The sequence below is a fragment of the Solanum dulcamara genome, chromosome 6 (assembly GCF_947179165.1).
Source record: "Solanum dulcamara chromosome 6, daSolDulc1.2, whole genome shotgun sequence".
NCBI lineage: Eukaryota > Viridiplantae > Streptophyta > Magnoliopsida > Solanales > Solanaceae > Solanum > Solanum dulcamara.
Window position 1 is genome coordinate 67,649,972 of NC_077242.1, and position 27,502 is coordinate 67,677,473.

At 36.2% G+C, this 27,502-nt stretch overlaps 1 protein-coding gene across 1 annotated transcript; it reads left to right on the top strand.

Moving 5' to 3' along the window:
- Positions 1–1,650: 1,650 nt before the first annotated feature.
- On the top strand, positions 1,651–27,395 carry LOC129891294 (methionine--tRNA ligase, cytoplasmic-like). The gene is made up of 17 exons (XM_055966601.1): positions 1,651–1,886; positions 1,984–2,128; positions 18,490–18,643; positions 18,811–18,966; positions 19,250–19,480; positions 19,692–19,835; positions 21,635–21,725; positions 21,870–21,976; positions 22,077–22,191; positions 22,844–22,962; positions 23,528–23,593; positions 23,765–23,893; positions 24,037–24,180; positions 24,265–24,385; positions 25,452–25,690; positions 25,769–25,870; positions 27,004–27,395. Exons 1-17 carry the CDS (start codon positions 1,742–1,744, stop codon positions 27,232–27,234), a joined length of 2,439 nt encoding a protein of 812 aa, XP_055822576.1. The 5' UTR covers positions 1,651–1,741; the 3' UTR covers positions 27,235–27,395.
- The last annotated feature ends 107 nt before the right edge of the window (positions 27,396–27,502 follow it).

Sequence of the window (27,502 nt, forward strand, 5' to 3'; positions counted from 1 at the left end):
TTAATCACACTTTTCCCACATTGTATCCTAGAACTAGAATAATATTTCCCATTTTCTGAATTTGGGATAACATGATTAATGAAGTTTATATTTCTTTCCCTTTTCTTGTTTTTGTTTCAATTATCTACTAACCTTCTATTCAAATTCGTGTCTTTCTATAGTCTCTTATCAAGGTCATGTTTTCGGTAAACTGAAATTGCATTATGTCCTGTAAATATAATCACATCTTCCCAATACTTTTTCAACTTACCTCTACCTCTCTTGAAACTATATATAAACAACCTCTCACACCACCGCACTGAAGCATACATACATTTCATCTTCACATGCCTGAACCATCTGAGTCTTGCCTCTCACAACTTGTCATCCAAATAGGCCACTTCTACCTAGTTCAATATATATTCATTTCTAATCTTATACCTCTTAGTATATATCCACACATCCATCTCGACATTCACATTTTCATAACTTTCATCTTTTGAACATGATAGTTCTTAATCGACCAATACTCCACTCTATACAACATACTCGGTTTAATCATTATACTTTGTATAACTTGCCTTTAGTTTTTGACAACACCTTCTTGTAACACAAGACTTCAGATGTGAGCTTACATTTCATCCACCATGTATCAATATGAAGTGTGACATTATCATCTATCTCCCTATCACCTAAGATAATACATCCAAAATACTTGAAATTTTCTTTCTTTTTGAAAACTTTGGTATCAAGCCTCATGACAAACGTCACAAAACTTACATTCCAAGTATTTTGTCTTGGTCCTAACTCAACATGAACCCTTTAGATTCTAGAATTTGTGTCCATACCTTCAACTTAATATTAACTCCATTGCGAATTGCATCAATTAAAACTATGACATATGCAAATAGCGTACACCATGACATCTCACCTTGAATTTATCACGTCAATACATGCATTATCGAGTTTAAATTTTGTACATCATCATTGTACAAAATATTCTACACTATTAGGTAAAGTTAAGCTGCTATTGTAGGTTATCCATTTTTTCTAAGTTTCTTTTTTCTTTTTCTTTTGTTTTTTAAGAAAAAATAAAAATTAGAACTTCAACTCATGGTTCTACGTTGCCTTGACGTTATTTTTCTTTGTTTTCCTTTCTAACCCCATATTCATCTTTCCTTGACGTGATTAAAGAACACATAATTCACGTTAAGATTTTGATGCAAATTTTTAAGTGATATTTGCAATTTTGGAAATTAACATTTTTTTTAAGAAAAAGGAAAAATTGAATATCATTTACAAAGCTTTCACAAAATTTGAATTTTGATGCAGATTTATTTTTTACAAAATCAACAATTTGAAGCATGGAAGAATTGCTTCTTGTAATTTTAATAGCATTTGAGGCATGAAGAATTTGAAGCATGAAAAATATTACTTTTTACAAGTTTAATATCATTTTATGTGTGGAGAATTGTTTCATTAGTTCTGATAATTTTATTGAGAGAGAAACATAAAAGAAATAGATTTTGATTTATGTTATAAAAGGAAATAGTTACTAATTTTATTAGAGTACAATTAGCATTATAATTTTAATTTCTTTCCTAAATTTTATTCTTATAAATTTGGTGGTAATTATCTAATTTAGCTTATAGTGTATTAATATTTTGTAAACCAACCAAGATTTAAGACATCTCTTAAACTAACAGAAGCAATCCAAGCTAAAAACCTGTCACCTAAAACCCTAGCCGGAAACTTATCTGAGATGGGCGATTTTTCCACCGCCGGCAATGGTGACAATTTCCCGACGGCCTCTCCCAAACTTCCGATACCCGGCAAAAGAAACATCCTCATCACAAGCGCTTTGCCGTATGTTAACAATGTTCCTCACCTCGGAAACATTATCGGGAGTAATCACAACAATTCAATCCTCCATTTCTCTCTCTTTGTTGCTGTTTCTGATGTTGATTTCATAATCAAATTATGTTTTTTTTTGTGCTGTTGTAGGTGTGTTGAGTGCGGATGTCTTCGCGAGATACTGTAGACTTCGGGATTACAATGCTATATACATGTGTGGTACTGATGAATATGGAACAGCTACAGAGACTAAAGCCTTGGAAGAAAATTGTACTCCCAAGCAAATTTGTGACAAGTAATTCGCCTTTCTTTAATTAGTTCGAATGCAATATGAAAATCTATTTACAATCCATCCCGTTGGGCAAAGGGGATTTAGGTATTTATAAATCTAACACTTATCTTACAATGGCATACAAGTTTCTAACTACAGTAAGACATGCATATTTGATATTAAAGATATTTTTGTTTTGGTTTAATTTAGAAATAATTTCACTGTCGCAATTTTTCTGGTGGTTTAGTTGCCAATGGGAGAGCTTCTTTTATGCATTTTGGTTTATTGAGAATCAACTCTAGCTAATCTTATAAGCTACTCTAGTTAAAAGGTTGTTTTTGTTAACTTGTTTTGCTGTATAATTGTTACACAAACTATAACTTGTTTTGCTGTATAATTGTTACACAAACTAACGTTGCACAACCAATGTGCTTCCTTAGGATGAAAAAAATATGAATATACAGTTGAGTTACAGTGCTGAGATTTTGATTTAAAGAAAAAAGAAGGGGATATGTACCCTGTCTAATGCTAATCTGATTGAAAAGACTCTTGAGTTCTTTCCTATTTGAAATTAAAATAAAGATACTTGTTGCTCTTCAGTCCATCAGAACAGTCAAAGTAGTGATTTATGGTGATCACTTTTAGATGCATTACTTTGTTATTTTCAAATATGGAAATTGTGGATTGTAGTATTTTTGTTTAATTTTCAGCTATTCAATTACTTTTTAGAAAGTGAATTGGTCTATCTCCCATTTAAGTCAATTAACCGTCAAAAAGTAAAAAAGGATCAAACTTTTGAGATGGGGAAGTGGCTTGTTAACTGGACATCAAAGAACTTACTTGTTGAATTTGGTTTTGTTGACAAATCAATGGGATCATATCTCTTTAATGATAGATAGAGAATGGAAGTAGATGATCTAAAATGCAATCTATATCCGATTCTCAAAGGAAAGAGTTAGGTTTGGTAGTTTTTGGAACTTTCAATTGCCTTTGACGAACTTTCTCTTGTGCACTATAGCTTTCTTGACTTTAGAGTTTCTCCAATGGGTGGTTTCATGATTTCATTTTTGTCTCCTCGTTTTATGTAGTTGTGGTGGATATAGATAGATAGATAGATAGACAGATAAAAAGCGAATCACATATATTTAATTGATGGCTTAGCAAATAGAGTTTCATCAAACATATCATTTATACTTCTAGATACCATAGATTGGCCAATAGTCTTTTGTTGAATTATAGGCTTTCCATATAGGCTAATATTTGTAACTCAATAAATTGTTTTTTTTTAAATGTGGTAAACGGTTGTTTGGTAGAGTGTATAAGAATAATGCTTAATATGGTGTATTAGTAATGTTTGCTCTAGTTTTTATGCATTGTTTGGTTAAAAATAATATGTATTGCATAATTTCGAAAAAAAATATTGGTTTACAAAAATACTCTCCATAAATATGGTGGAAATGATGTGGAAAAGGTTTAGAGGAGCAATTGTGTCTTTAATCATGCTAATGCATGCATTAAAATTCTTTACATTATTAATACCATGAATTTTCATATATTAGTTATACATACCTTAATACCAATTAGTGTGTATAACTAATATAAGCATTAGTTATACATAGGTTGAAAAAGTGTACCAAATAAGATACTAGTAATACACAAAACTAATGCGTGCATTATTTTTTCTAATGCACTCTACTAAACGACCCTTAAGAAGTTTCAGTAAAAGGCATCAAGAAGTTACAAAGAGTAATAAAAAAGATAGAGACAACTCTAGCGATGCTGCCTAAATTATGAGAGAGTTAATAAAGTCCAAAAAAATTTGAAGGACAGGTTACAAAAGAGGGGATTATGCCAGCTAAATAAAAGTAAGAGACATCTAGTCTCAAGGGTGTACCTCTAAGGTAGAGTACCATCACTTTGTGGGATTATAATGGTTATGTTGTTATATTGCAATCCTTCCACTAGATATTCCTCCTTATCCTATCCACCTACTTCAGTACACTACTAGAGTACTAGAGATGGGAATAAGTGACGGGAGATAGGTGGGGATGCTATCCAAAATACTATTAATAAATGATAAGTGTTAATCTAAATATGCTAGCCTTTGTTCAAATTTCTCATTTACTCCATTCCAAACCACGACATCCTTGTATCTTGCTTCTGGTGATAGCCTTAAATGGGTAGTGGGCGTGCCAAGTACTGCAACATAGAATCCCAACTAGCTCTTTTAGATTTTGAACCCTCATCGATTGGGTATACAATACACTTCATCATATTGATATGCAACCCCCTCGTGAACTTCAAAAATTGAGAGAAGAAGCCTATAGGAGTACCATTGACTAGCACCGGATATTAATAGTAGTTATGCAGAGTGTACTCTATGAAGGGGAGCCTTGGAGTAACTGGTAAAGTTGCTGCCATGTGACCAGGAGGTCACGGGTTCAAGCCTTGGAAACAGCCTCTGGCAGAAATGCAAGGCAAGGCTGCGTACAATAGACCCTTGTGGTCAGGCCCTTCCCCGGACCCCGCGCATAGCGGGAGCTTTAGTGCACCGGGCTGCCCTTTTTTTTTATGCAGAGTGTACTCTATCTAAGTCATTTAGCACGAAAATCCATTTTCCTGAAAACAGAGAGAAGGCATGACCTGGTCAAAAGCCTTGCCAATATCAATCTTACAGAGTACTTTAGGATTCCCACTCAAGCAGTGTTTTGGAAGGCATAAGGCGATATGGGTCTGTCTCACTGAGGCAAGAGCCGAGAGACGAGACACTCACCTTTCTGAAGTGATGCGCCAATTAATACCCACAAATTAAAAGATTTAATTGCATATATAAATAATCAAAATCTTAGTAATGATAACATATTAACAAATATTTTAATTCAGAAACTAAAAGTAGATAGTAGATACTAAAAGTCTAGACCAATATGGGTTGTGGTGCAGTGGTGAGACTGCTCCACCTTTAATCAGAGGTTTTGTGTTCGAGTCCTGGGTATGAAGAAAATTCAGTTGGGAACTCCACCCCCTAATGGGCCTTTTAGTACACGATTTAGATCCAGTCGAGGCTCCAATGAGGACACCAAACACTGGGTAGGAAACAACAAAAAAGATACGAAAGCTCTAGAACTTGAATGACTCAATAATTAATAAGACCATCAATATTAGAAGTCTATTCTTCTTCAAGATTTTCAAATTCTTAAAGTCCAAGATTCTTAGCATTACATTACTCCTCATCTTCTTCCCCTTCAGAGTGTATATCAGTTCGACTTGAACTTGTAGTTGCTACTCCTTTGTCCTTGTTAAGTGATCTTGAACTTGAAGAGCTTCCATCAAGACCATATATCAGTGTTATCAAATCACTCACCTCAGCGCCTTAGGCGAGTAAGGCGCTGAGGTGAGGTGACTCTGTGTCACCTTTCTGCTGCGAGGTGAGAGCTATGAAAAAGGCGAGCAGAAGGAGACGAGGCAAGCAAAAGGGCATCATCTTTTTAAAAAGAAAAAGACAGAGCTTTCAAACTTAAAATGTAACATTAGGATTTGTTTTTCACTTACCACTTTTTAGTCGACTGCGACTCCTATGTTCCCCATCTTAGTCTTCAGACTTCAACTGTAAAAGTACAGGTCTTCACCTTTCTTCTTCTTTCCTCTTTCTCTATTTCTAGCTTCATCCTCCTTTGTTTCTGGCCACTGGCACGGGTAGATTTTTTTTCTTTCTATTTCCATCTCTTTTTCTTGCACAACCTTTTCTTCCCTTTGTTTTTGTCCTTTGTTTTCTAGATAATAAGTAAGCAACTATTTTGTCTAGTTTTTTATTTTCTATTTTCTAGTCCATTTATTTTATTTTTTATTGAGTTTGGTTGTATAGTGATTAATACATTAATTTTTTGACTTTAAATAGTAATTTCAATGGTGTCATCAAATGGTAGCAAAAAGAGTGACAAAAAGGGAGACATTAGTTGGAGTTATGGTATGCAAGGACCAACAAAAGATTCTATTACATGTATGTTTTGTAATTACACTTATAATGGTGGAATTTGTCGTCATAAACATTCAATTGGTGGGTATAAAAATGTAATAGCATGTCCAAGTTGTCCGCTTGAAATTAGGGAAGAAATAAAGGCATATATTGAAAATAAAGCTATGAGTAATCCAAAAAATCAAATAAGACACGAAGATGTAGTTAAGGTCATTGAGGAGGAAATGACTCCCACCATCAAAAACTCTAAAAATGTCTTCTAACTTTCTTTATAGTTTATACTTATTAGTTACTAATTGCTATAATATTACTTTTATAGTTTTTATTAAGGTTAAGATATATTCTTACATTAGTCAGAGGCCATTGTCATTAAACTAGACTAGTTGAGGAAATTCACAAATGAAAGAAATTGGTAAAACCGACCAAAACAAGATGTGCAACGACTTTCTTAATTTTGCAAGCTTTGTACATGCAAAATAAAAACTTGAGAACTGCGGTCCTCTCAACGGAATGTAAAGGAAGTACATTTGCAAAGTTCTGGTGGACTTAATCTGTCGGAATCCTTTAATCACTCTTTCCTTCTCTTTCTTTCCCAGCTCTTTTTTCTTCTACCCTTCTTCCTGGATAACATGATTTATTTCAGTCTATCATCCTAGAAGAGGATTGTAGACATGATTTATTTTGCAGTCGGATTCAAATCTTATTATGTCACGAGAAATACCAACAGAGATGGTTCCTGATTTGAATGGACTGAAAGAGGTAGAAATCTAATCAGGAGAACAAACTTCATAGCAGTGCAATGATATGGTTGTGTGACAAACTCAATGAAGACTCACGAGTTAAGGGCAACATTGTGAAAAGATGGAAACTCTGTGAACACTTTGTTAAGATTTATTGCTCAAGAAATTACAATAAATTTGTTTGCTATATTACAATCATTAGCATTCAAGATAAAAAAAGATCAGTCATTATAGTCCTTGAGATGGCTTTTAATGTTGGGTGGATGGATATAGCCCACAAGATGGAAAAGTTCATTGATTACAAAGGTAAAAAGGCAGTCTCAGTCCCTCTTGTAGAACTACCGAGGAAGGGCTCCTGTACTCAGACACTATCAAAAGGAATAAATGGACTTCCAAGGAATGGAATTTTGCTGAGATTCATGAAAAAAAAGGGATATTACATATTTCAGGTGGATACAACCACAACGATGCTCTTAGTAGAAGTCTGGTCGGCACCTTTCCAGAAGGAATCCAAGAATCTCCCACCCTAACGGAGGTTCGTCGTTGGGCTAGTAGTCCTAGAAACAGGCACATGGGGTCAAGATGTATGAAATGGGTCAAGGCCGCTTCCTATTCGAATTCCCCTCGAAAATAGATGTTGAACAAGTTATGAGAGGCGATTGGCTTTGAAAATCATACAAGGTTAACCTTCGGTTGTGGTCTCCAACTGTGGGAGCAATTCCTTATGATGTCAGGGTGGAACAAGTGTGGATTAGGCTAGTCGGCCTTCCTATCCAACTGTGGTCTCAAGAAATCTTCAAAAACATTGGGGATTATTGTGGGGGTTGGATACGGACTGAGGAGGAGACGGAGTTGAAGATGAGCTAGGGTTTTGATCAGAGGAGATGGTGAAGATGTGCCAAAGTCGGTGAAAGTGGATTTCAAAGGATGATTTTCCAGATTTAGATCTGGACTGAGGCACCGGTGAGAATTTTCACTAGAAAAACAAAAGGGGTGTTGGCTTCGGACCATTGGGTCGAAGATGATAGTAGGGTGTTAGTGGAAAGTACACTTTTTAGAGACCTGGAAGGGCTTGTGGGTTGCTCTAGATCTTTAAGTTGCGCACGTGAGCTCCCACATGCAAAACCTCATTCTCTGTTTAATAAACGTCAAGAGGGAGGCCAGCCTAAAAATAAAAAATTGGGCCTAGATATCTTGGCCCAAAATATGTTGGAATTAATGAATCACAAAGAAGATGCTCATCAACCCAGGGCTGATCCTTTAAAGGAATACTTTGATACTTGTATTGAAGTCAACAATACCCAGCACGCAGGAAAGTTCAAGATCTTTAAGAAGTTAGTAGTAGCAGAAACTGAAAAAAGGGGAAGATGACCAAATATCCCAGGAAGACGAAGAGAACGCGATGTCGATCATTGAAGATAATGTCAATTCTCTCTCTGGTGAGCGACAACAAACACATGCAACCAGAAATAATGCAGAGAGTTGTGAAGTTGGTTTATGAAGATTCACTTCCTCTAAACACCCATAACTCGGGTTAGGAAGAGGATCCAGATTTTGCAGCATCAATATGGGTGCATCAAAACATCATTAAATTGAGCAAAGAACTTGGGGTGTGTTTCCAAGGCTCTGAGAGAGAAGCACTGAAACTTTTCATGAGAATCGATGAGAGGAGACAAGTGATCAAAACAACACCAAACTTGTCTATAACACAAACTCCATTGAGAAAGACTTCCAAGGAAGTAAAGAACCTGGAAATTGGGAGCAATTTTCGAAGCAATGGAACCAGAAGCAGGGGGGAAATCTTGTCACCGAAATCAATGAAGGTGAATATAGTTTCATGGAATGTGAAGGGATTAAACTGCCCCAAGAAATGAGGGATAATAAGAAACCTTATTCAAAGTTGGAAGGCTGACATCTACTGCCTTCAAGAATCCAAATTGGAGGGGATATTAGGGAGAAAATTAAAGAAGTTTGGAGATATAAATGGGCAAAATGTGCACAACTAGAGGCAAGTGGGACCAGAGAAGGCATTATTATCTTATGGGACAACAGATTATGGGAAGAAGAGGTGAGCAATATGGAGGTATACTCCATTACATGCAAATTCACTGTTAAATTGCAAGATCTTTCCTGGCATCTATCTACTATATATGCTCTATATGATAGAACTGAGAGAGAGGAAGTTTGGCGGGAAGTTGCAGGTGCTAGGGGTTTATTCAATGGGCCATGGGTGGTATGTGGAGACTTCAACACAGTTAGGTTTCCATTTGAAAAAAGAATTGCAGAAATCACCAAAGCTATGACTGATTTTTTCGAGTTCATGGAGGATTTAGAGCTGGTCGATTTACTATTATCTGAAGGTAGATACACATGGAGAAGGGGTGACAGGCATACCTCAACAGCCAAACTAGATAGGTTTCTGATCTCCACAGATTGGAATGACACCTTCAACAACATCAAACAATCCCCTCTCGATAGAATTGTTTCTGATCATACTCCTTTGTCACTTAAATATGGTAGTTGGCATCAAAGGAAGTTTTATTTTAAATTTGAAAATAGGTGGTTGCAAACAGAAGGTTTCAAGGAAAGGGTCAAAGACGGGTGGACTTCCTTTAATTGTGAAGGTAGTGCACCTGACTTTCATCTTAGCTTTCAAGTTGAAAGCTCTGAAGGTGAAGTTAAAGGAATGGAGTATGACCATCCAAGGGAATCTACAACTACAGAAAGCTAACATACTAAATAAACTCTCAGAGTTAGAGGAGATACATGATCACGGAACTTATACCAATGAAGAGGTTTTCACAAAAAACTCTCTGACTCTAGAATTTGAGAAGATAGCAAAACATGAAGAGGTGGCATGGAGACAAAGGTCTAGGGCCTTTTAGTTGAAAGAGGGAGACAGAAACACAATTTTTGCGCAGTACTGCCAATGCTCACAAAAGATACAACAACATTGAAAAATTGGAGATAGAAGGGGCCATTGTGGAAAATGAATCAAGCATTAAAGAGTAGATGGTCTCTTTCTACTAGAAGCTATATACAGAGGATGAAAAATGGAGACCTCAAGGGGATCTTAGGGACTGTCCTAAGATTAATGATGTAGAAAATCAAATGCTATAAGGTGTCTTTGAAGAGCAAGAGATCTGGGACAGTGTCAAAGCTTGTGCTGGGGATAAAGCCCCGAGACTAGATGGGTACTCCTTGGCTTTTTTTAAACATTGTTGGGAAGTCATAAGCATAGTAGTGGCTGTTATATAGAAATTTTATCATCAGGGAATTTTCGAAAAGAGTTTCAATGCCACTTTCATTGCATTGATACCTAAGAAGATTGGGGCCAAAATTCCAAGAGACTTTAAGCCTATCAGCTTGATAGGTAGTATTTACAAAATTATATCCAAGCTTGACTAAGAGACGGAAGAAAGTAGTACACAAATTGGTGGATGCACAACAAATGGCTTTCATCAAAGGCCTACAGATATTGGATGCCATTTTAATTGCCAATTAATGTACTAATGCTAGGATCAATAGCCCCAGGTATCCTGTGCAAGTTGGACATTGAGAAAGCTTTTGATCACTTGAACTGGAACTTCTTATTGGGGATGCTTAGGAAGATGGGATTTGGAGAAACTTGGATCAAATGGATCCACTTTTGCGCAAGTACAACTAAGTTTTCAGTACTTGTCAATGGCTCTCCAACTGGTTTCTTCCCTTCTCAGAGAAGTCTGAGGTAGGGGGATCCTCTATCCCTATTTTTGTTCGTCATTGCCATGGAGGGTTTAAATGATATGCTACAGAAAGCTCAAACAAACAACTGGATCAGAGGGTTCAAAGTAAGCTCTAGGGTAGACAGTAACATGATGATCACACATTTACAATATGCAGACGATACCTTGATTTTTTTGTAAAGCAGATATAAATCAAGTGAGGATGCTAAGGGTGATTTTCATTTTATTTGAGGCCATCTTTGGGCTGCACATCAATTGGAATAAAAGTTTTATTTATCCAGTTAATGAAGTGGGGGATCTTCAGAGACTGTCCAGCACTCTTGGAGGTAGAATTGGGGAACTTCCAACAACACATATTGGACTCAAGTGTTGGAGAAATGTGAAAAAAAGGTTGGCAAATTGGAAAAACCAATACTTATCCATGGGAGAAAGGATGACCTTGATAAACTCTGTATTGGATGCACTACCTACATGATGTCTTTGTTTCCTATCCTTGCCAGTGTTATGAAAAGGTTGGATTCCTTGAGAAGGAACTTCTTTTGGGAGGGGAATAGTGAGAAGAATAAATTACATTTTGTCAATTGGGAGTCTTCTCTAACCAGCAAGAAGAATGGAGGTGCTGGAATTAAGAATCTGAAGATCCAGAATCAGAGTTTAATGATGAAATGGATATGGAACTTCAACTCAGATGACCAGCCATTATGGAAGAAGGTAAGAAATATGGTATGGATGGAAGATGGACTACCAAAGTGAGCAATAGTCCTTATGGAGTTGGTCTCTGGGAATCCATAAGTAACTTGTGGCCCAAATTGCTAACAAAAACCATGTTCAGCATTGGTAATGGTAGGAAAGTAGATCTATGGAATGATAAATGGATAGAGCAAGGCCCCCTAAAGCAGCTCTATCCAGACATGTACTCCCTCAATAAACAACAAAACTCAACAATTGAAATGGTTTGGGGTGAACTGGGGTGGAACTTGAGTTTCAGAAAAGCTCTAAATGATTGAGAAATTGATAGACTAGCAAGCTTTTTTGGAACTATGGAACAGTTCAAAGGAACATCAACTGCGGTAGATTGCTTGATATGGTTAAGGAATAAGCAAAACAAATTTATAGTGAAAGCAGCATACAAATTATACACAACCTCAAACAATTAGAGTGAGACTTGGCCTTGGAAGATGATCTGGAGGGTTAACATCCCCCACAAAGTTGCATGCTTCTCTTGGTTGCTAGCTAGAGAAGTTGTACTCACACAAGATAAACTCATGAGGAGAGGTTTCAATCTTTGCTCAAGGTGTTTTCTCTGTGGTAATGAAGCAAAGACAATCTCTCATCTCTTTCTTCACTGCAGTTTGACTGACCAATTGTGGAAGATTTTCATTAACTTGAGTGGCATTAGCTGGACTATGTTGGGAAGAGTATCTGAGGTACTAAAATGCTAGAATAGTGATACCAATCTCGCTAATCAGAAAGAGAGATGGAAAATTAGCTTGCATTTGGTGGACTGTGTGGGGAGAAAGAAACCAAGTTTGTTTTGAAGACAAAGCCATTAGTATACAAAAACAAAAGATGAAATGTTTAGGTCTTTTCTTTTTTTGGTGTAAGCATAGCTTAATGGAAGAGTTGGAATCAATTTATGATGTACTAGATTCCTTATGAGAAGATTAAGGACTAAGAGCTTATTTTATTTTTTTGCTCATCAAGATGTAAATATGGGGGGGACTACACACCCTTTGTGTAGTTTGTTATTAATAACAAAAATGTTACCTGTTCAAAAAACAAAAAATTCGGGAAAATAAGTTGCTAACCATCATATGGCTACACATTTTTGGAATGATGTTATTCAGGCACTTAAAGTTGGTGGTCCTTTGATCGAAGTGCTTTGTTTGGGTGCATGGGAAACCCCCCCACCAATGGGCTATGTTTATGAAGCAATGAATAGAGCCAAAAAAGCTATTGAAGTGGGTTTTAAAGGCTTTCGGAAGCAATATGAGAAAGTTTTCGATATCGTTGATGCAAGGTGGACAGACCAACTTTATCGGCCTTTGCATGCAACAACCATATTTTGAACTCGGGATTGTTTTATATTTGCAATGAAAATGACACTTTAGATTCATAAGTGCGGATTGATTACCATAAATGTGTTGAGAAGATGGTCCCTGTTGAAACAACACAAGATGTACTAGTCGGTGAGCTTCTTAAGTACAAACAAACAGTTGGGATGTTTGTTTGCAGACTTGCGGTCAGGTTATTAGAGCCAGAGACAAAAGGTCATCGAGTAAGTAAGTTGGTTTAATTGTCTTTATAGCTTTACTTAAGTTATTTGACTTATTTATACTTATTAACCTTTAAATTTATTTTTTCTATATTTGAATGGTGGCCTCTATTTGGTAGTCAAACTATAACCTTGCAAAAGTTTGCCATGAAAAGATTAAATTTAGCTTGTAGCTCATCCAAATGTGAGGGAAATTGGAGCTTGTTTGAACATGTGAGGAGCCCTTCCCCGGACCTTGTGCATATCGGGGGCTTTAGTGCACCGGGCTGTCCTTTTTTTTATTATTAGTATCCATTAAATACTCTCTCAAAAAAAAATTATCTACAACTTATGCACCGTAAGTACTGTGAGTAAATAGAGAGACAAAATTACTCACAATTGAGTGCTGGATTATATTGATGAAAGCGGAAGCTTGAACATTGTTACAGAGAATGAAAGACTAAAAGAAAATATAAGTATTTTTTTGATGTCCTTCCTAAATGAAATACCAGTCTTTATATAGACTAAGAAGAGAATCCATATGCTTTCTTCTGATTGGTTGCTTTGGATTTGCCTTATCTTGATGGGGTCCACTGCTTTTGACGCGTGGTTCTGTTCAGAGAAATCTACTTTTATCAAGTAGTGGCTCCTTTTCTTTTTCAAAAGTGATGGCTACATTTGTTGGCCACTTGCTGAATACTTTCGGCTGGTGGGGTCCAGTCTATGATTAATCAAGAGAAGTTTCGACTCTTTGAGTCTCTTCTCTTTCTTCTTTGATAATTCCGACTCTTTGAGTCTCTATCTAGAAGAATTAATTATTTCGAATTTTAATATCTTCAATTAACGGTTAATCAAAAGGATTTAAATAGGACTGTGCTAAAGCTTTTGGGTTTAGCATATCCCCATTATCATCGCTCTGAGATGAGGCTTCGTCAAGGAGCTTCATTGATGAAGAGCTCGGGGGCAAAGGAGGATATGCAATTAGATTTATTGGAGGTAATTGAGCCAAAGCCGAATATCTATTTTGCTTGTGCAGAGCTGGTCTTATGTCGAATGGTTTAGCTGAAGGGGTCTTTGCTCCTCTTCCCTTGAAGGAACCGCTTGATGATGGCCTTGATGATGGCCTCATGCTTTGCCCTGCAAAAATATTCTCTGGTTAGAAAATCTGGGAGAGAATTGTCTTCTCCCTTGAGATATTCAATTTGAAAATCAAAACTGGATAATAACGCTTGCCATCTAGCAAATATCTGTTTAGAGACAAGATTTTTAACATCCTTTTACAGAATATCTTTAACAGACTTACAATCTACTCGAAGCAGGAATTCTTTGTTAACAAGATCATCCTGAAACTTAGTAATACAAAGAACTATAGCAAGAACTTCTTTCTTGACTGTACTATAATTCTTTTGGGCAGAATTCCAAAGTCCAGAAGTGAAACAAACTAATTGCTCGGTTGATTCAGTGGATTTTCTTTGTTTAAGAATTCCTCCATAACCAACATCGGAAGCATCAATTTCGACAATCAAAAAATAGTCAGGGTTAGGAATGCTCAAACAAAGAAGGTTTTGAAAAAGTCATTTCTATAAAGCCCACAATCTAGTTCTCACTCTCCCTCAGGAAAACAAAGATTTTCCCAAACTCAAACCCAAGATAGTTATGCCATGAAAACTCCTGAGAGTTTCGCAGAAGCAGTTGCACCTACAGCAACCTCCAGTTCAAAGGGCAAAGAAAAGGAGAAGTTTGATCTTGTTTCTTTGCAGGTCTCCCCAATCCTTGCTCTAGACAAAGAATATGAAGGTTACGAAGTTAAACATTTGCTCAAGCCCCTGTATACTAACAGGAACTATGTGGAGACTGAAAATCCCCTCAAAACAAGAAAGTTTTATGAATTTATCCTTATTGATACTGGTTCTATCGAAATAGAATATGAACTTGCTGATAAAAATGATCTGAATAGCATAGCCTATTCAAAATTCACTGTCAAAAAGATTTTAACACCTTTTGAATGGCAGGTTGACCATTTGCATACTCCTATCAATTTTTTCAGGGAGCATCGACCCCAAACTTTTAATTGGCATGATTATAGAAATGCTTGGTTTAACTTTTTGTATTTATGACCATCATCTCACACATGGTTTGTAAAATACAGCCCAAAAGTTACTAAAATCGTTATCCCTCGATGGTTCTAGGAATGGTGGAACTATTTTGGAGGTAACAAACAAGTTTTACCAAAATTGTTTTTAGACAAATTTAATCAATTTCAAATTGATCAAGGAATTTCTACCCTTCCTAAACATATTCAAAAAAGACTTTCTTATATTATAAGTTGGACCTTTGTTATTGCTGAATTTAACAGGATCAAATACTTATCAAAGGATGGTCCTTAGCTCCTAAGGAGTCTCAACAACCTTCGCAGAAAGGTTCTCTAGCAAAGAAATACCAAAGAGTGATTTATAGAAAAGGCCTTGTCAAAATTAGACGATGATGCAGATGAGGAAGCTATAATGAAGCTCTTTGACGAAGCCTCGTCTCAGAGCGATGATAATGGGGATATGCTAAACCCAAAAGCTTTAGCACAGTCCTATTTAAATCCTTTTGATTAATCGTTAATTGAAGATATTAAAATTCGAAATAATTAATCTTCTAGATAGAGACTCAAAGAGTTCAAATTTCTCTTGATTAATCATAGATTGGATCCCACTAGCCGAAAGTATTCAGCAAGTAGCCATCACTTTTGAAAAAGAAAAGGAGCCACTACTTTATAAAAGTAGATTCCTCTGAACAGAACCACGCGTCAAAAGCAGTGGACCCCATCAAGATAAGGCAATCCAAAGCAACCAATCAGAAGAAAGCAGATGGATTCTCTTCTTATCTATATAAAGACTGGTATTTCATTTAGGAAGGACATCAGAAAAATACTTATATTTTCTTTTAGTCTTTCATTCTCTGTAACAATGTTCAAGCTTCCGCTTTCATCAATATAATCCAGCACTCAATTGTGAGTAATTTTGTCTCTCTATTTACTTACATATTCATTCCAAAAAGAGTAATAGGTTTGAGCTATCGCGTCTCATTGATCTAGTATACATTAAGGGGTCGTTTGGTAGGGAACAACTTATCCCGGGACACGGCATAACTTATTCCATCACTAAGGTATAAATAGTGGGATAAATAATTCAAAGATTACTTAATACCTCCAGCCAAACGTCGGATAAAATAATTCTGTATCCCAGGATTATTATACCTCATACCAAACTATTACCAAGTACAATAGACTATTGAAATGTTGTTATATGCTTGTGATACCATTGATCCAATTTCGTTGGATAATATTGATGAGGCAAATGAATGGTTAGTTGGATGCCCCGAAGATCAAGAAGATGAACTACTATATGAAGGAGGTGATCTTGATTGGTGTACTGTTGCTACGACGGTTGGAGTTGAGGAGAATATCTATGGTCATAGGAGAAGTTCTACTCAACTCCAACCGTTGTAGCAACAGTAACCCAATCATGATCACCTCCCCTATATACTAGTTCATTTTCTTGATCTTCGAGGCATTCTGCTAACCATTCATTTGCCTCATCAATATTATACAACAAAATTGGATCAATGAAATAGTGAGCATCTTAACGTCGTTTTTATGTTTTATTGTACTTAATGTGCACTAGATCATTGAGACGCGATAATTCAGGCCTATTTTTTTGGAATGAATTTGCGCACAAGTTGTAGAGAGCAATTAATAGATACTAATAATATTTATTGTAATATAGAAATTAGAATATAGTAAATCTTCTTATCACATGTTCAAACACACTCCAATTTCTCTCACATCCGGATGGGTTACTAGTTAAACTTAGTACTTTCATGACAAAAATTTGTAAGGTTGGTGTTTGACTACCAAATAACAACCACCATTCAACTATAGAAAAACAAGAAACTTTCAATGGTGTACACACTTTCAATTAAGCTTATTGGCCTGTAATTATGGTATGCAAGGACCAGGAAGATATTTTCCAATTATTGGCCTGTAATTATGGTATGTAATCTCTTCTTTGAAGATTTGAATGACTCATGGTTCCTTAGCCACAAGCCAAGAAAAACAAGAAACTTTCAATGGTGTTTTGTTCTACCAAATCTTCCTCCAAGGTGAAAGATCAGTGTTGGAGGAAGTCAATGATGTAGCAAGACTTAAGATGGAAGATTCCACCTGACGATACCTCCAAATAATTTAATCTTCTCTGTGTTGTTCCGGGACTATGGTGCCAAGATTCTATAACAAAGAACAAGATCTTCCTGGTCCTTGCATACCATAATTCCAACTATGAGTGAGTCATGCTTCCTTAGCCACAAGCCAAGAAAAACAAGAAAGTTTTAATGGTGTTTTGTTGTACCAAATCTTCCTCTAAGGTCAAAGATCAGTGTTGGAAGAAGTCAATGGTATGTAGCAAGACTTAAGATAGAAGATTCCACCTGAATGATACCTCCAAATAATAGAATCTTCTCTTTGTTGTTCCGGGACGATGGTGCCAAGATTCTATAACAAAGAACAAGATCTTAGCTTAGAAAGTAAGCTTTTTTTTTTTGGTTACAAATGAATTTAAGAAGTGGGACTTGAACACTTCTGGGTGCCTCGAAGAGGAAAATGATCTAATTTTGAAGAAACTTTCTCAGCATGCATTGGAATGTAAGAGGAAAGGTCTATTTGATGAGAAATGATAATATCATGATCCAATCTGGGGCCTTGACCGGCACTTAGAGAGTAGGGCTTTGAAGCAAGCTTACCGGAATTCACTAGAGACTTAGACTACGTTTTCCCTATTTCTAGGGATATCCGTATTTTCCTATATCGGCTAAATTACATATCACTAGTCTGCCGCAACACTTGTCAGGAATCATACTCTGTCTCAATTTGTTTGACACCATTGTTAGAAAGTAATGGAGGATATTTTTAAATGCAAGCTTAATGTATAAAATACCTAAGTAGCTTTCTACTAAGGTCCACATAAATCATGTCAACCTTTAGAAGAACATCTCATTAAGGGCATAGCGAGAAGGTAAAATATTAGGAGGTCCTAAACATAGAAAGGTGTGAATTTTTTTAGGGACATACAAAAGAAGGAATGGTGCCAAATAAATTATGATTGGGGCAAGTGCTGGAGGTGACGTGGTGTAGTATTCATTACTAGCCAATCATACGTAGCATGACATAATTGAGTTCATATGTTCATCACAACCTTAAACTTCAAGAAAATCTAATAAACTTACAAATGTCATGACAACTAAAGTACTCACAATACTGACCAATGAAGCAGTTCTTAGAGTTTTTAAAAAAGACAATGACAAATGGTAAAGACTCTTCATGTACATGAACAAACGCGGGCTCATCTGTGCTGTCTTTTTCACTCACTCTTAACTGATTAGGTCCTCATCAGCTTCAGCAGTTGTCTCTATAAAATAAATGAGGGAAAAGGGTGTTCTTTGACACAAAATAATAGTAGTATAGTAATAATTATAATAATAACTATTATTATTAGTTTGACATTCTTTTTCCCTAAGTTCTTGCAAATTTATCCTTTCACTTTATTTTGTTATAAACAGTTAAAAATTGTGGTGACCGTTCTTTTCAATCACTGGAGCTAACGTACATGCCTTGATTCTCAATTCCTTCCTTCATTTTCTTGGTTTTGCAGATATCATGCAATCCATAGAGAAGTTTATAAATGGTTTGATATAAGCTTCGATCAATTTGGACGTACATCAACGCCACAACAGACTGAAGTTTGTCAGGCGATCTTCAAAAAGCTATGGGAGAATAATTGGCTCTCTGAGAACACCATGCAACAGGTATAGAATTCTTAGTAGGTACTATTTTCTGGTTGCAGCTTGGTTCTGTGCTACTATTGTCAGGCCTTAAGCTCTGGGTTAAGCTATCTCATAGATTGAATTTGCACGAACCCAGTTGATGCATGAAATTTGACATATATATTACTTAATCTAAGTTTATTTCACAGCCGTACTGTGAGACATGCAAAAAGTTTTTGGCTGACCGGCTTGTAGAGGGTAACTGCCCGACACCAGGTTGCAACTATGATTCTGCACGAGGAGATCAATGTGAGAAGTGTGGCAAGCTCTTAAATCCCACTGAATTGAAGGATCCAAGATGCAAGGTTTGCTTGTCCTCTTCGTTCCAGATGTGTATAACTTGATACTGTATAGTTCTAATTCTTCTCATCATCTGGTTGTTAAAAAAGTACTTCTCATCTAGATTCTTTTAAAAGTGAGTATTCCTTTGCCAAGAGACTCGACTTACTTGTGACAAAAGTTAAACAAGTTTGTATTTGGAAATTTTAAAATACGAATTCTAAGGACATAAAGCACGTTGGGTTAACAATACATGAATGTGGTAATGATTTTACTTACTGCTGAAGGCTTAGCTTGCTTACTCTACAGGTTTGCCGTAACACCCCATGCATCCGAGATACGGAACATTTGTTTCTTGAGCTCCCTTTGCTGAAGGATAAATTAGAAGCATACGTCAACAACCTGTCAGTGGCCGGGGGATGGAGTCAGAATGCTATCCACACTACACATGCCTGGCTTAGAGAAGGACTGAAGCCAAGGTGTATAACTAGAGATTTGAAATGGGGGGTTCCAGTTCCACATGAAAAATATAAGGACAAGGTTGATTGAGGAAAACTGTTAGTTGTAACTTGTTATCCTTCTTTCTGGCTAAACAATAGTTGGTCACGATTTGTTACTTGTACTGATAATTACTCCACTTGCTGTTACCAATTCATGCGGCAGCACAATTTGAAGCAGCAAATTCTCCTTTATTGTTCAATACCATTTATATTTGCTTAATGACGTTATTTATTGATCTATTTGTAATTAGGTTTTTTACGTGTGGTTTGATGCTCCTATTGGATATGTATCAATAACCTCATGCTACACAGCTGAGTGGGAGAAGTGGTGGAAGAATCCAGAGAATGTGGAGCTCTATCAGTTTATGGGCAAAGATAATGTGCCTTTTCACACTGTAAGTTTCAGGAACTCCATAAAGTTTCATCATCTTTTTGGTGGTAAAAAGGAAGTTGAATACTATGAAGTCAAGTTACTGTACGTTGAGTGACGGATAATGGGGCCAAATTATGGTACTGAGATTGTGGTTTCCCCTTAGACCTTTAGACCTGACCAAGAGAGAAGTAAAGACCGATAACCAATAACTTGATAGTTGTGTACTACTTTGCATTATCTTAGGGCTACCTTTCTCAGGAACATTACTAATGGCTTGGCATTTACATATTTAAATTCTCTACTCGACTTTAGAGCGTGTCAAAGTTCATACAGGATTAAGGAAAAATAAGAAAGAAGAAAGAAATTGACCACATATTGTATTTTCAAGAGAGAACTCTGTTTTGAACCTTTTCCTTCTATTTTTATTTATTCTTGACTGGTGTTGAGTGTCTGCTGTGGAAGGCTCAATCATCGGCTCTTCTATAATAAAAAAGTGAAGCTATGTTACTACTACATGGTTTTTGTTAACATAGAAGTCATTTTTTCAAGACTAAGGTTCCATTGAATTGATGTGTATTTTATTAACTCAATCCATGTTAATTAATTCATATTATTTTTTTTGGCAATGATATTGATTCATATATTTGTTGAGAAGGAATTAAATCATGTAGTTCTATTTAGGACATTCTTAAATGTTTGGCACACTTCTAAAATAACAATAAGATGAGTAAACTGCCGGATTAGTTGTGGTGCACGCTATCTGGTGAAGGCACTGACATTATTAAGAACTAATAATTATAATAATATGTACATTGATTGTCATGTGATGTCTCACATGACATGATGAGACAGCACCTTATTTTTGAAAAACTATGTTGATTTGTTTAGTTACGGAAACATTGTTTAGCAAAAGAAGTCCGGATACCAATTGAAGTCTTACACGTGAGATTTCTTTGATGGAGGGTAATCAAGTTTCAGTTTAGGAGCATTAGAAGATGTTTATTCTTCGTTGTCATGGTGTTGACAAATGTTTCATTTACATTGTGTCACAACAGAGATTGATAGCTTTCAACATAAACATGTTATTAATCAGAGATAAGTAGCGGATTTCTAGCATGTCATGAGTTTGAATAAATAACAGATTTCAAAGTACGTTATGAGTTTGAATAAGCAGCAGATTTCAAGCATGTCATGAGTTTGGAGTCTTGCTCATAAACCTAGTTGAATATTTAAATAGAGAAAGGTATAGGGACGGGTCCATTATTCCACTGAGGTTCAAGATGGATTTCAGATTTCTCGATTTTCAAAAAATTCCGTATTCTTACTACCTTATCTAAAAGAAATAATCTGAATTCGTACTAGTGTGGACTATATAATGCTATGTCCTATTATCCCTTACGAATCATATGACAAGGCAATGCCTATTACATGACTGAAAGCTATCACAAAATTACGTACAATCCTCATTTGGGACAGTAAACTATTATACTTAAAAACGATTCAGAGTTAGGGTTAAGTATGAGATTCAGAGAATCTCTTGTTTTAGAGATCCCCTAATTAATTTGTCACTTAAGACAAATTAGTTTATATTAGATGAAATGGAACTGAATAGAGCATAGTGGATAAAGAGAAACCATATAGTTGTGCCTGACTAATTCAAATTTGAAGCATGGTTGGTTGATTGATTGATTGACTATATGCTTGGGCAGTCCTACTGCCACGAATTTTCCCGCTCAGTTGTTATGTCGGATTACTTAACCATAGTGATATTATTTCTGTAAGAAGCTATTGCGCTAAGAAAACAAATGTTGTATATTCCAGGTGATTTTCCCATCTACGCTTCTTGGAACTGGTGAAAACTGGACTCTTATGAAGACTATTAGTGTAACAGAATACTTGAACTATGAAGCAGGTTAGTTGGAAATAAGGCTCTGTGAGTTTTCTAAATGTTAATGCTGCTTGGGACTTAATATATTGGAACCACAGTTTGTACTACAGAATTACTTCTTTTCTGATTTGAATTTTTTCCTCATAATGCATTGGTTTTCATAATCAGGCAAGTTCTCGAAGAGTAAGGGCATAGGAGTATTTGGTAATGATGCAAAAGAGACAACCATTCCTGTAGAAGTTTGGAGATATTACTTGCTGACAAACAGACCAGAGGTGGGGTCTTGGCGGTTTTAACTTCCCTTGCCTGATAAATCCATATTCTGTTATATTATTTTATGCTGGTATGATCACTAATGGATTTTAGTTCTTGTAGGTTTCAGACACTTTGTTTAGTTGGGTGGATTTACAAGCAAAGTTAAACAGCGAGTTACTAAGCAATTTAGGCAATTTCGTCAATAGGGTCCTGAGTTTCATTGCAAAAGATCTGGGTATGTCTGCTAGATATCTTCTATGTGATATTTATATAGTCTCACCTCTTGATATGCTTTTGCTGTTGTCAGCTAGTTCCGTGTCGGTTTTGTCTTAATACATTTAGACTATACCAAGCTTTGGCAGCTTATTTCACAAGTAACTCTGATTTCATGTATTAGATGACATGGTTTGTTATGCTGTTTCATGCTTCTCTGTTACTGGTATTGTCTACTTGACTCCTTGTCTGGTTGATTGATGAAAATTACTGTTTCTCTTTCTTGTGAATTAACAAATGAATCTGCCTACCACCTTGGATTGTAATGCTAGTATATCATTGAGATGAGAAAACTGAAAGGAAATATTTCTTGTTCTTTACTAGAAAGATAAAAAGGGGAAAAGTTTCTTTGCAGAAAGTTGTTTCTCATTGGATAAGTGCCTTGGTTCCTTCATGTTTACTTTCGAAATATCTTGTTACTGGTCACTGATTAAAATAAATAAATCTTGTTACTAGTATATTCATAAGGACAACTCTAAAGGGAAGATTCTTGTTTCTGCTAGAAAAAGATAAAGGGAACTATTTGTTTTGCTTCCGTAGTGTTAACTGGAAATAATCTACTCCCTTTTCTAATTGAAAATCTAACAGATACTTATGAAAATGTTCTTGTACAGCTTCAGGTTATGGTTCCATCATTCCCAATCCCGAAGGAGCTGAATCACACCCTTTAACTAGGGCCTTAGGTGAAAAAGTTGGAAATTATGTGGAGCAATATATAGAAGCCATGGAGAAGGTAACCACAAAACTGTATGGTTTTTGCTTCCAGTTCTAGTGAAATGGAACTCATTTCTGACTTTCTTTCCTTACATGTGTTTTGTACAACTCTGCTACGTAAAAATAGAGCATTATTACTATGCAATATGTGCAACCAGATGTCCATACGATATGCACTGGATTAGCCATTTCAATGGTCATGATTGGAGGAGAAATTACCAAACGTCTAGCATTCCCTCACTAATTATTTGGGATTAAGACGTAATCATTTTAGTACACTTTAGGTCGAGTGTTCGTTAGAAGTCTTTTAATCTTGTTAAGGATCTGTATGCCCGGTAGAAAATATGGGGAATTACTAGTGTCGAGAACCTAAGTTATTGGATATTGGATTGAGATAGATCTAAATGGAGCAATATGGATAGTGGGGATTTATATAGCCGATCCCACTAGCTTGAGGTTGAGACATAGTAGTAGTAATAGTGGTAGTAGTTGTTATTGTATCGTACAGGTGCTTTATATCTTCAATTGATTGCTTCTTTCCTTTATATGGTCTGAATAACCTTTATATGCTGCAACTGGTTTAGGTTAAATTAAAGCAAGGCTTGAAGATTGCTATGTCCATTTCTGGAGAAGGAAACGGTTATTTGCAAGTAAGCCTGTCAAATACTTCCCAACCATCTGTTTTTGATTTATCAGTTGCTCGTGCCATTGTATTTTCTATTGTAATTTAGAAACTGCTTTTTGAATTTCAGTAATGGTTGTTACAGTCTCATGGTTGCTTTAATCTCATAAGTTTAGACTGTCCATACTTCTTTTTGTAGGAGAGCCAATTCTGGAGACTTTACAAGGAAGATAGGCCTTTGTGTTCCATAGTGATGAGCACTGCTTCCGGCCTAGTATATCTTCTTGCATGTCTTTTAGATCCATTTATACCATCCTTTTCACGGGAGGTAATAACTCTGATTCCATCATTGCATCATATAACTGTGGCTGAGATCCCCGTCTCTGCTCATGTTTGATGCTTGTACATCTTACTGTGGTTGAGGTTCTTTCTGTGCTCAATGGATTGATGTTCTCACGACTTGATTCACAGGTGCTTAAGCAGCTTAACTTTCCTCCTGAAACACAACTTTCACTATCTGATGAAAGAGGTGACATAGAGAAAAGTAAAAGACCATGGCATATTCTACCTGCAGGTCACAAAATTGGAATAGCAGCACCATTGTTCAAGGAGCTAGTAATGCTTCGCAGTCTTGTTTTTTACTACATATTTATCATTCTTTCATTTGCTAATAGTCTTAAGATCGAACGTGATATGCAGAAAGATGAAGAAGTTGAATTCTACAGAGAGAAGTTTGCTGGAAGCCAGGCGGATAGGAATTTGAAGGCTGAAACTGAGGCAAGGAAGATCACTGATCAGTTGAACAAAGCAAAAATCTCAGGTTAGTTATGTTTACTTTCTTGTACGTCCTCATTTGTTAAGTAAGAATTTAAGTACAATAATCTATCAAAAGAATTTCAATAATAACAGAAAAACACCCAAAAGAGGCACAAGAAAGTACTTTTATACAACTAGTATATCCTATCCTGAATGCATTTTGTTTTTCTTTCATTGATTTCCCTCTTATATTATATCCTATCATGAAATTTTTTGTAAAATTAACAAATGAACGAGGACCCTCCCGCCGGGCGTAGGCGAGCCAAATACCGAATCACTAAAAGATTATAATAGGAATGGGGAAAAGAAAATTTCAGAAAGATGAATGGGAAAGTGTCCAGTTGTTCACCTCATTCGGTGGATCTTGTTGGATATATCAATTTGGGGGGGGGGGGGGGGAAGGGATGCCTTTTTATCCTGGGGGGATGTTATTGGTACTGTTTCTTGAAAAATATTATCTGCATGTTTTCTGTCAGTATATATGTAGTTGTTTTCCCTTTGTCCTGGGTTGGAGATTTCGGATAGCAGAAAATGCAGTGACTTCCTATCAGTCTCTCAGGTTGTATCAAATAAAATATTTAGTTGGGGAACTTTTGGCATTCTTTACGTGTAATCTGTTGTAGCCTGCACCTTCTGGTAGCTCCTCTCCTTGTAGGTCTTTTCTGGATAATCTCCTGATATCATAAAACCAGAATGAGTTGACATGCATCACCACCTCCCTTGTTCATGCCATTGTTTCTTTGATGCCAGACCTTTCAATATGAATTCATCAATTAATCTATAAATCAACTATGTCTCAATCCTAAATCAATTGGGATCGACTATGTGAATCCTTAATATCCATCCCACTCTTTGGAATAGTAATACCTATCTTCTGATTTGTCATGGTAACTCCTAAATCATTTATATCTAACCTTTAATATATTATCATATTCTTGTTCAAAAGTTTCCTATTCTTGGGGGAAGGTGGCGAGGGATCCTTGTCATGGGTTGATAGCTATATGTTAGATAAGTTCTTACAAAATCATTCACGGACTGTTGATCACATTGAGTTTTTGTGTGTCTATCAGATGCTAATAAGAAGAAAGAACGTGCTACAAAATCTTCTGAAGCCAAATCTAAGGGTTCAGCCTCTGTTGAAGCAGAAATTTCGATTAGCAGACTTGATATTCGTGTTGGTCTCATTACAAGTGCACAGAAACATCCTGATGCTGATTCTCTGTATGTTGAAGAGATTGATGTTGGTGAAGCTCAGCCCAGAACTGTTGTTAGTGGCCTCGTAAAATATATTCCTCTGGAGGAGATGCAGGTTTACTTTTTTCAATTTGTCTACATGTTTATTAAACTGTTACACCTAGCAATTTTCACAATGATATCTTTTTATCAGAATCGAAAGGTCTGTGTTCTATGCAACCTAAAACCAGCAAGCATGAGGGGCATAAAATCCCAGGCAATGGTTCTTGCTGCTTCTAATAGTGATCACACTAAGGTGAGTGGCAGCCTAATGCTTCTATTCTATTTATCTACATATTGCCTATATACCTTGCCAGGAGGCTACATAAAAAGGAGAAAATTTTTAGGACATAATGCTAGAGGGTCCCTCTTTTCTATAGCAAATTAAGACTGGATATGTTGTCGGGTTTAGCCTTAGATTTTAAAGCTTTTGCTATAGCAACTATAAATTACTATTGTCTAAGCGCTAACCCTGGTTCTGCTTTGTTTGCTTCTAGAATGTGCATTTCTTTTTTTTTTCTAGCTAGGGCTTTTCTGTTCTTCCTAATTGCTTCTCTTCCTCCACCTCCTACCCCACAAGCCGTGTACTTCATTCTCATTGCTCCCAAAGTCTCGTTCAGGAAAACAAGAAAAGACTTTCATATTTCATGACGTCCCAATTGCATAGACCTCTTTGATTATCACCACTATCTATTGATCCAGGCCTTGTAAATATCTGTTTCTTTTATTTAATATTTAATATAAGAGGCCCGCGGGCTTCACCCTTAAAATAAAAATAATAATCTATCTACTGGTAGTAAATAGGACAAGTTCAAGATACCTTCCTAACAATTCACACAAAGCTCGTGGTGATTGAGATGCCAGATGAGAGAAGACATGGTTGGGGGGGGGGGGGATTTGGGTCAAAAGAAGCTTTACATTTTTCTTCCATACAGGATTATTCCGGGTTAATGTAAGACCACACACTGTTGACTTTTTGGATAAAGTAGCTGCAATTAAATCTGCTATGCGCATTGATGCACAAAATGCTGCCGATGCATGTCCTCAGTTTTACAGATAGATGATGCAAATTGGAAGGCAACTGTAGCTCTATCTGCCATATGTTTGCAAAAACAATAGTAGTACCAACTATTCTATAAATCTTTAATTACCAGAAGTGTATACCACCAATCAATTTTTCCATTTAATCATACTACCATAAAAGAAAAATGTGCACTTAGTTTTCATGGAGATTTGACCTCAAGGTTTCTGATGGAGTGCACCTACTATTTAATGCATCAACTCTAGATAAGTTTGTTTGAAATGAGAAAAGGAGGAGGAACTATAAGGACCAAAAGAGGAAAAGTTGGAAAGTAAACTAATGCAATATGATGATGGTTTGCATGTCAGGTTGAACTGGTTGAGCCACCTAAAGATGCTGCAATTGGTGAACGAGTAACGTTCCCTGGGTTTGATGGCAAGGCCGATGATGTCTTGAATCCTAAGAAGAAGGTTTGGGAAACTCTTCAGGTGGATCTGCACACAAATAAGGAGTTGGTTGCTTGCTATAAAGATTTGCCACTCACCACTTCAGTTGGTGTTTGCAAGGTCACATCCATTTCTGAAGGATCAATTAGGTAATTTGTTCTTTGGTGAATCCACTAGAGAGGGATTCAAAGATTTTGTTTTAAATTTTTTCCGCATTTTTTCTTTTCTACACAACGTTAAACAATCAAATTTTCCATTATAATTGAGTAGAATATTGTTGAAGGGAAATGAGTATTGAAGTGTACTTGTCTCTTTCTCTGTGTCTTATTTTATGTACAATTATATAAGTTGCACAATTTAGATGAATCTTCTCAACCGCGATACTACAATATTTCACTTACAAGTGGTCTGGTTGATTGAT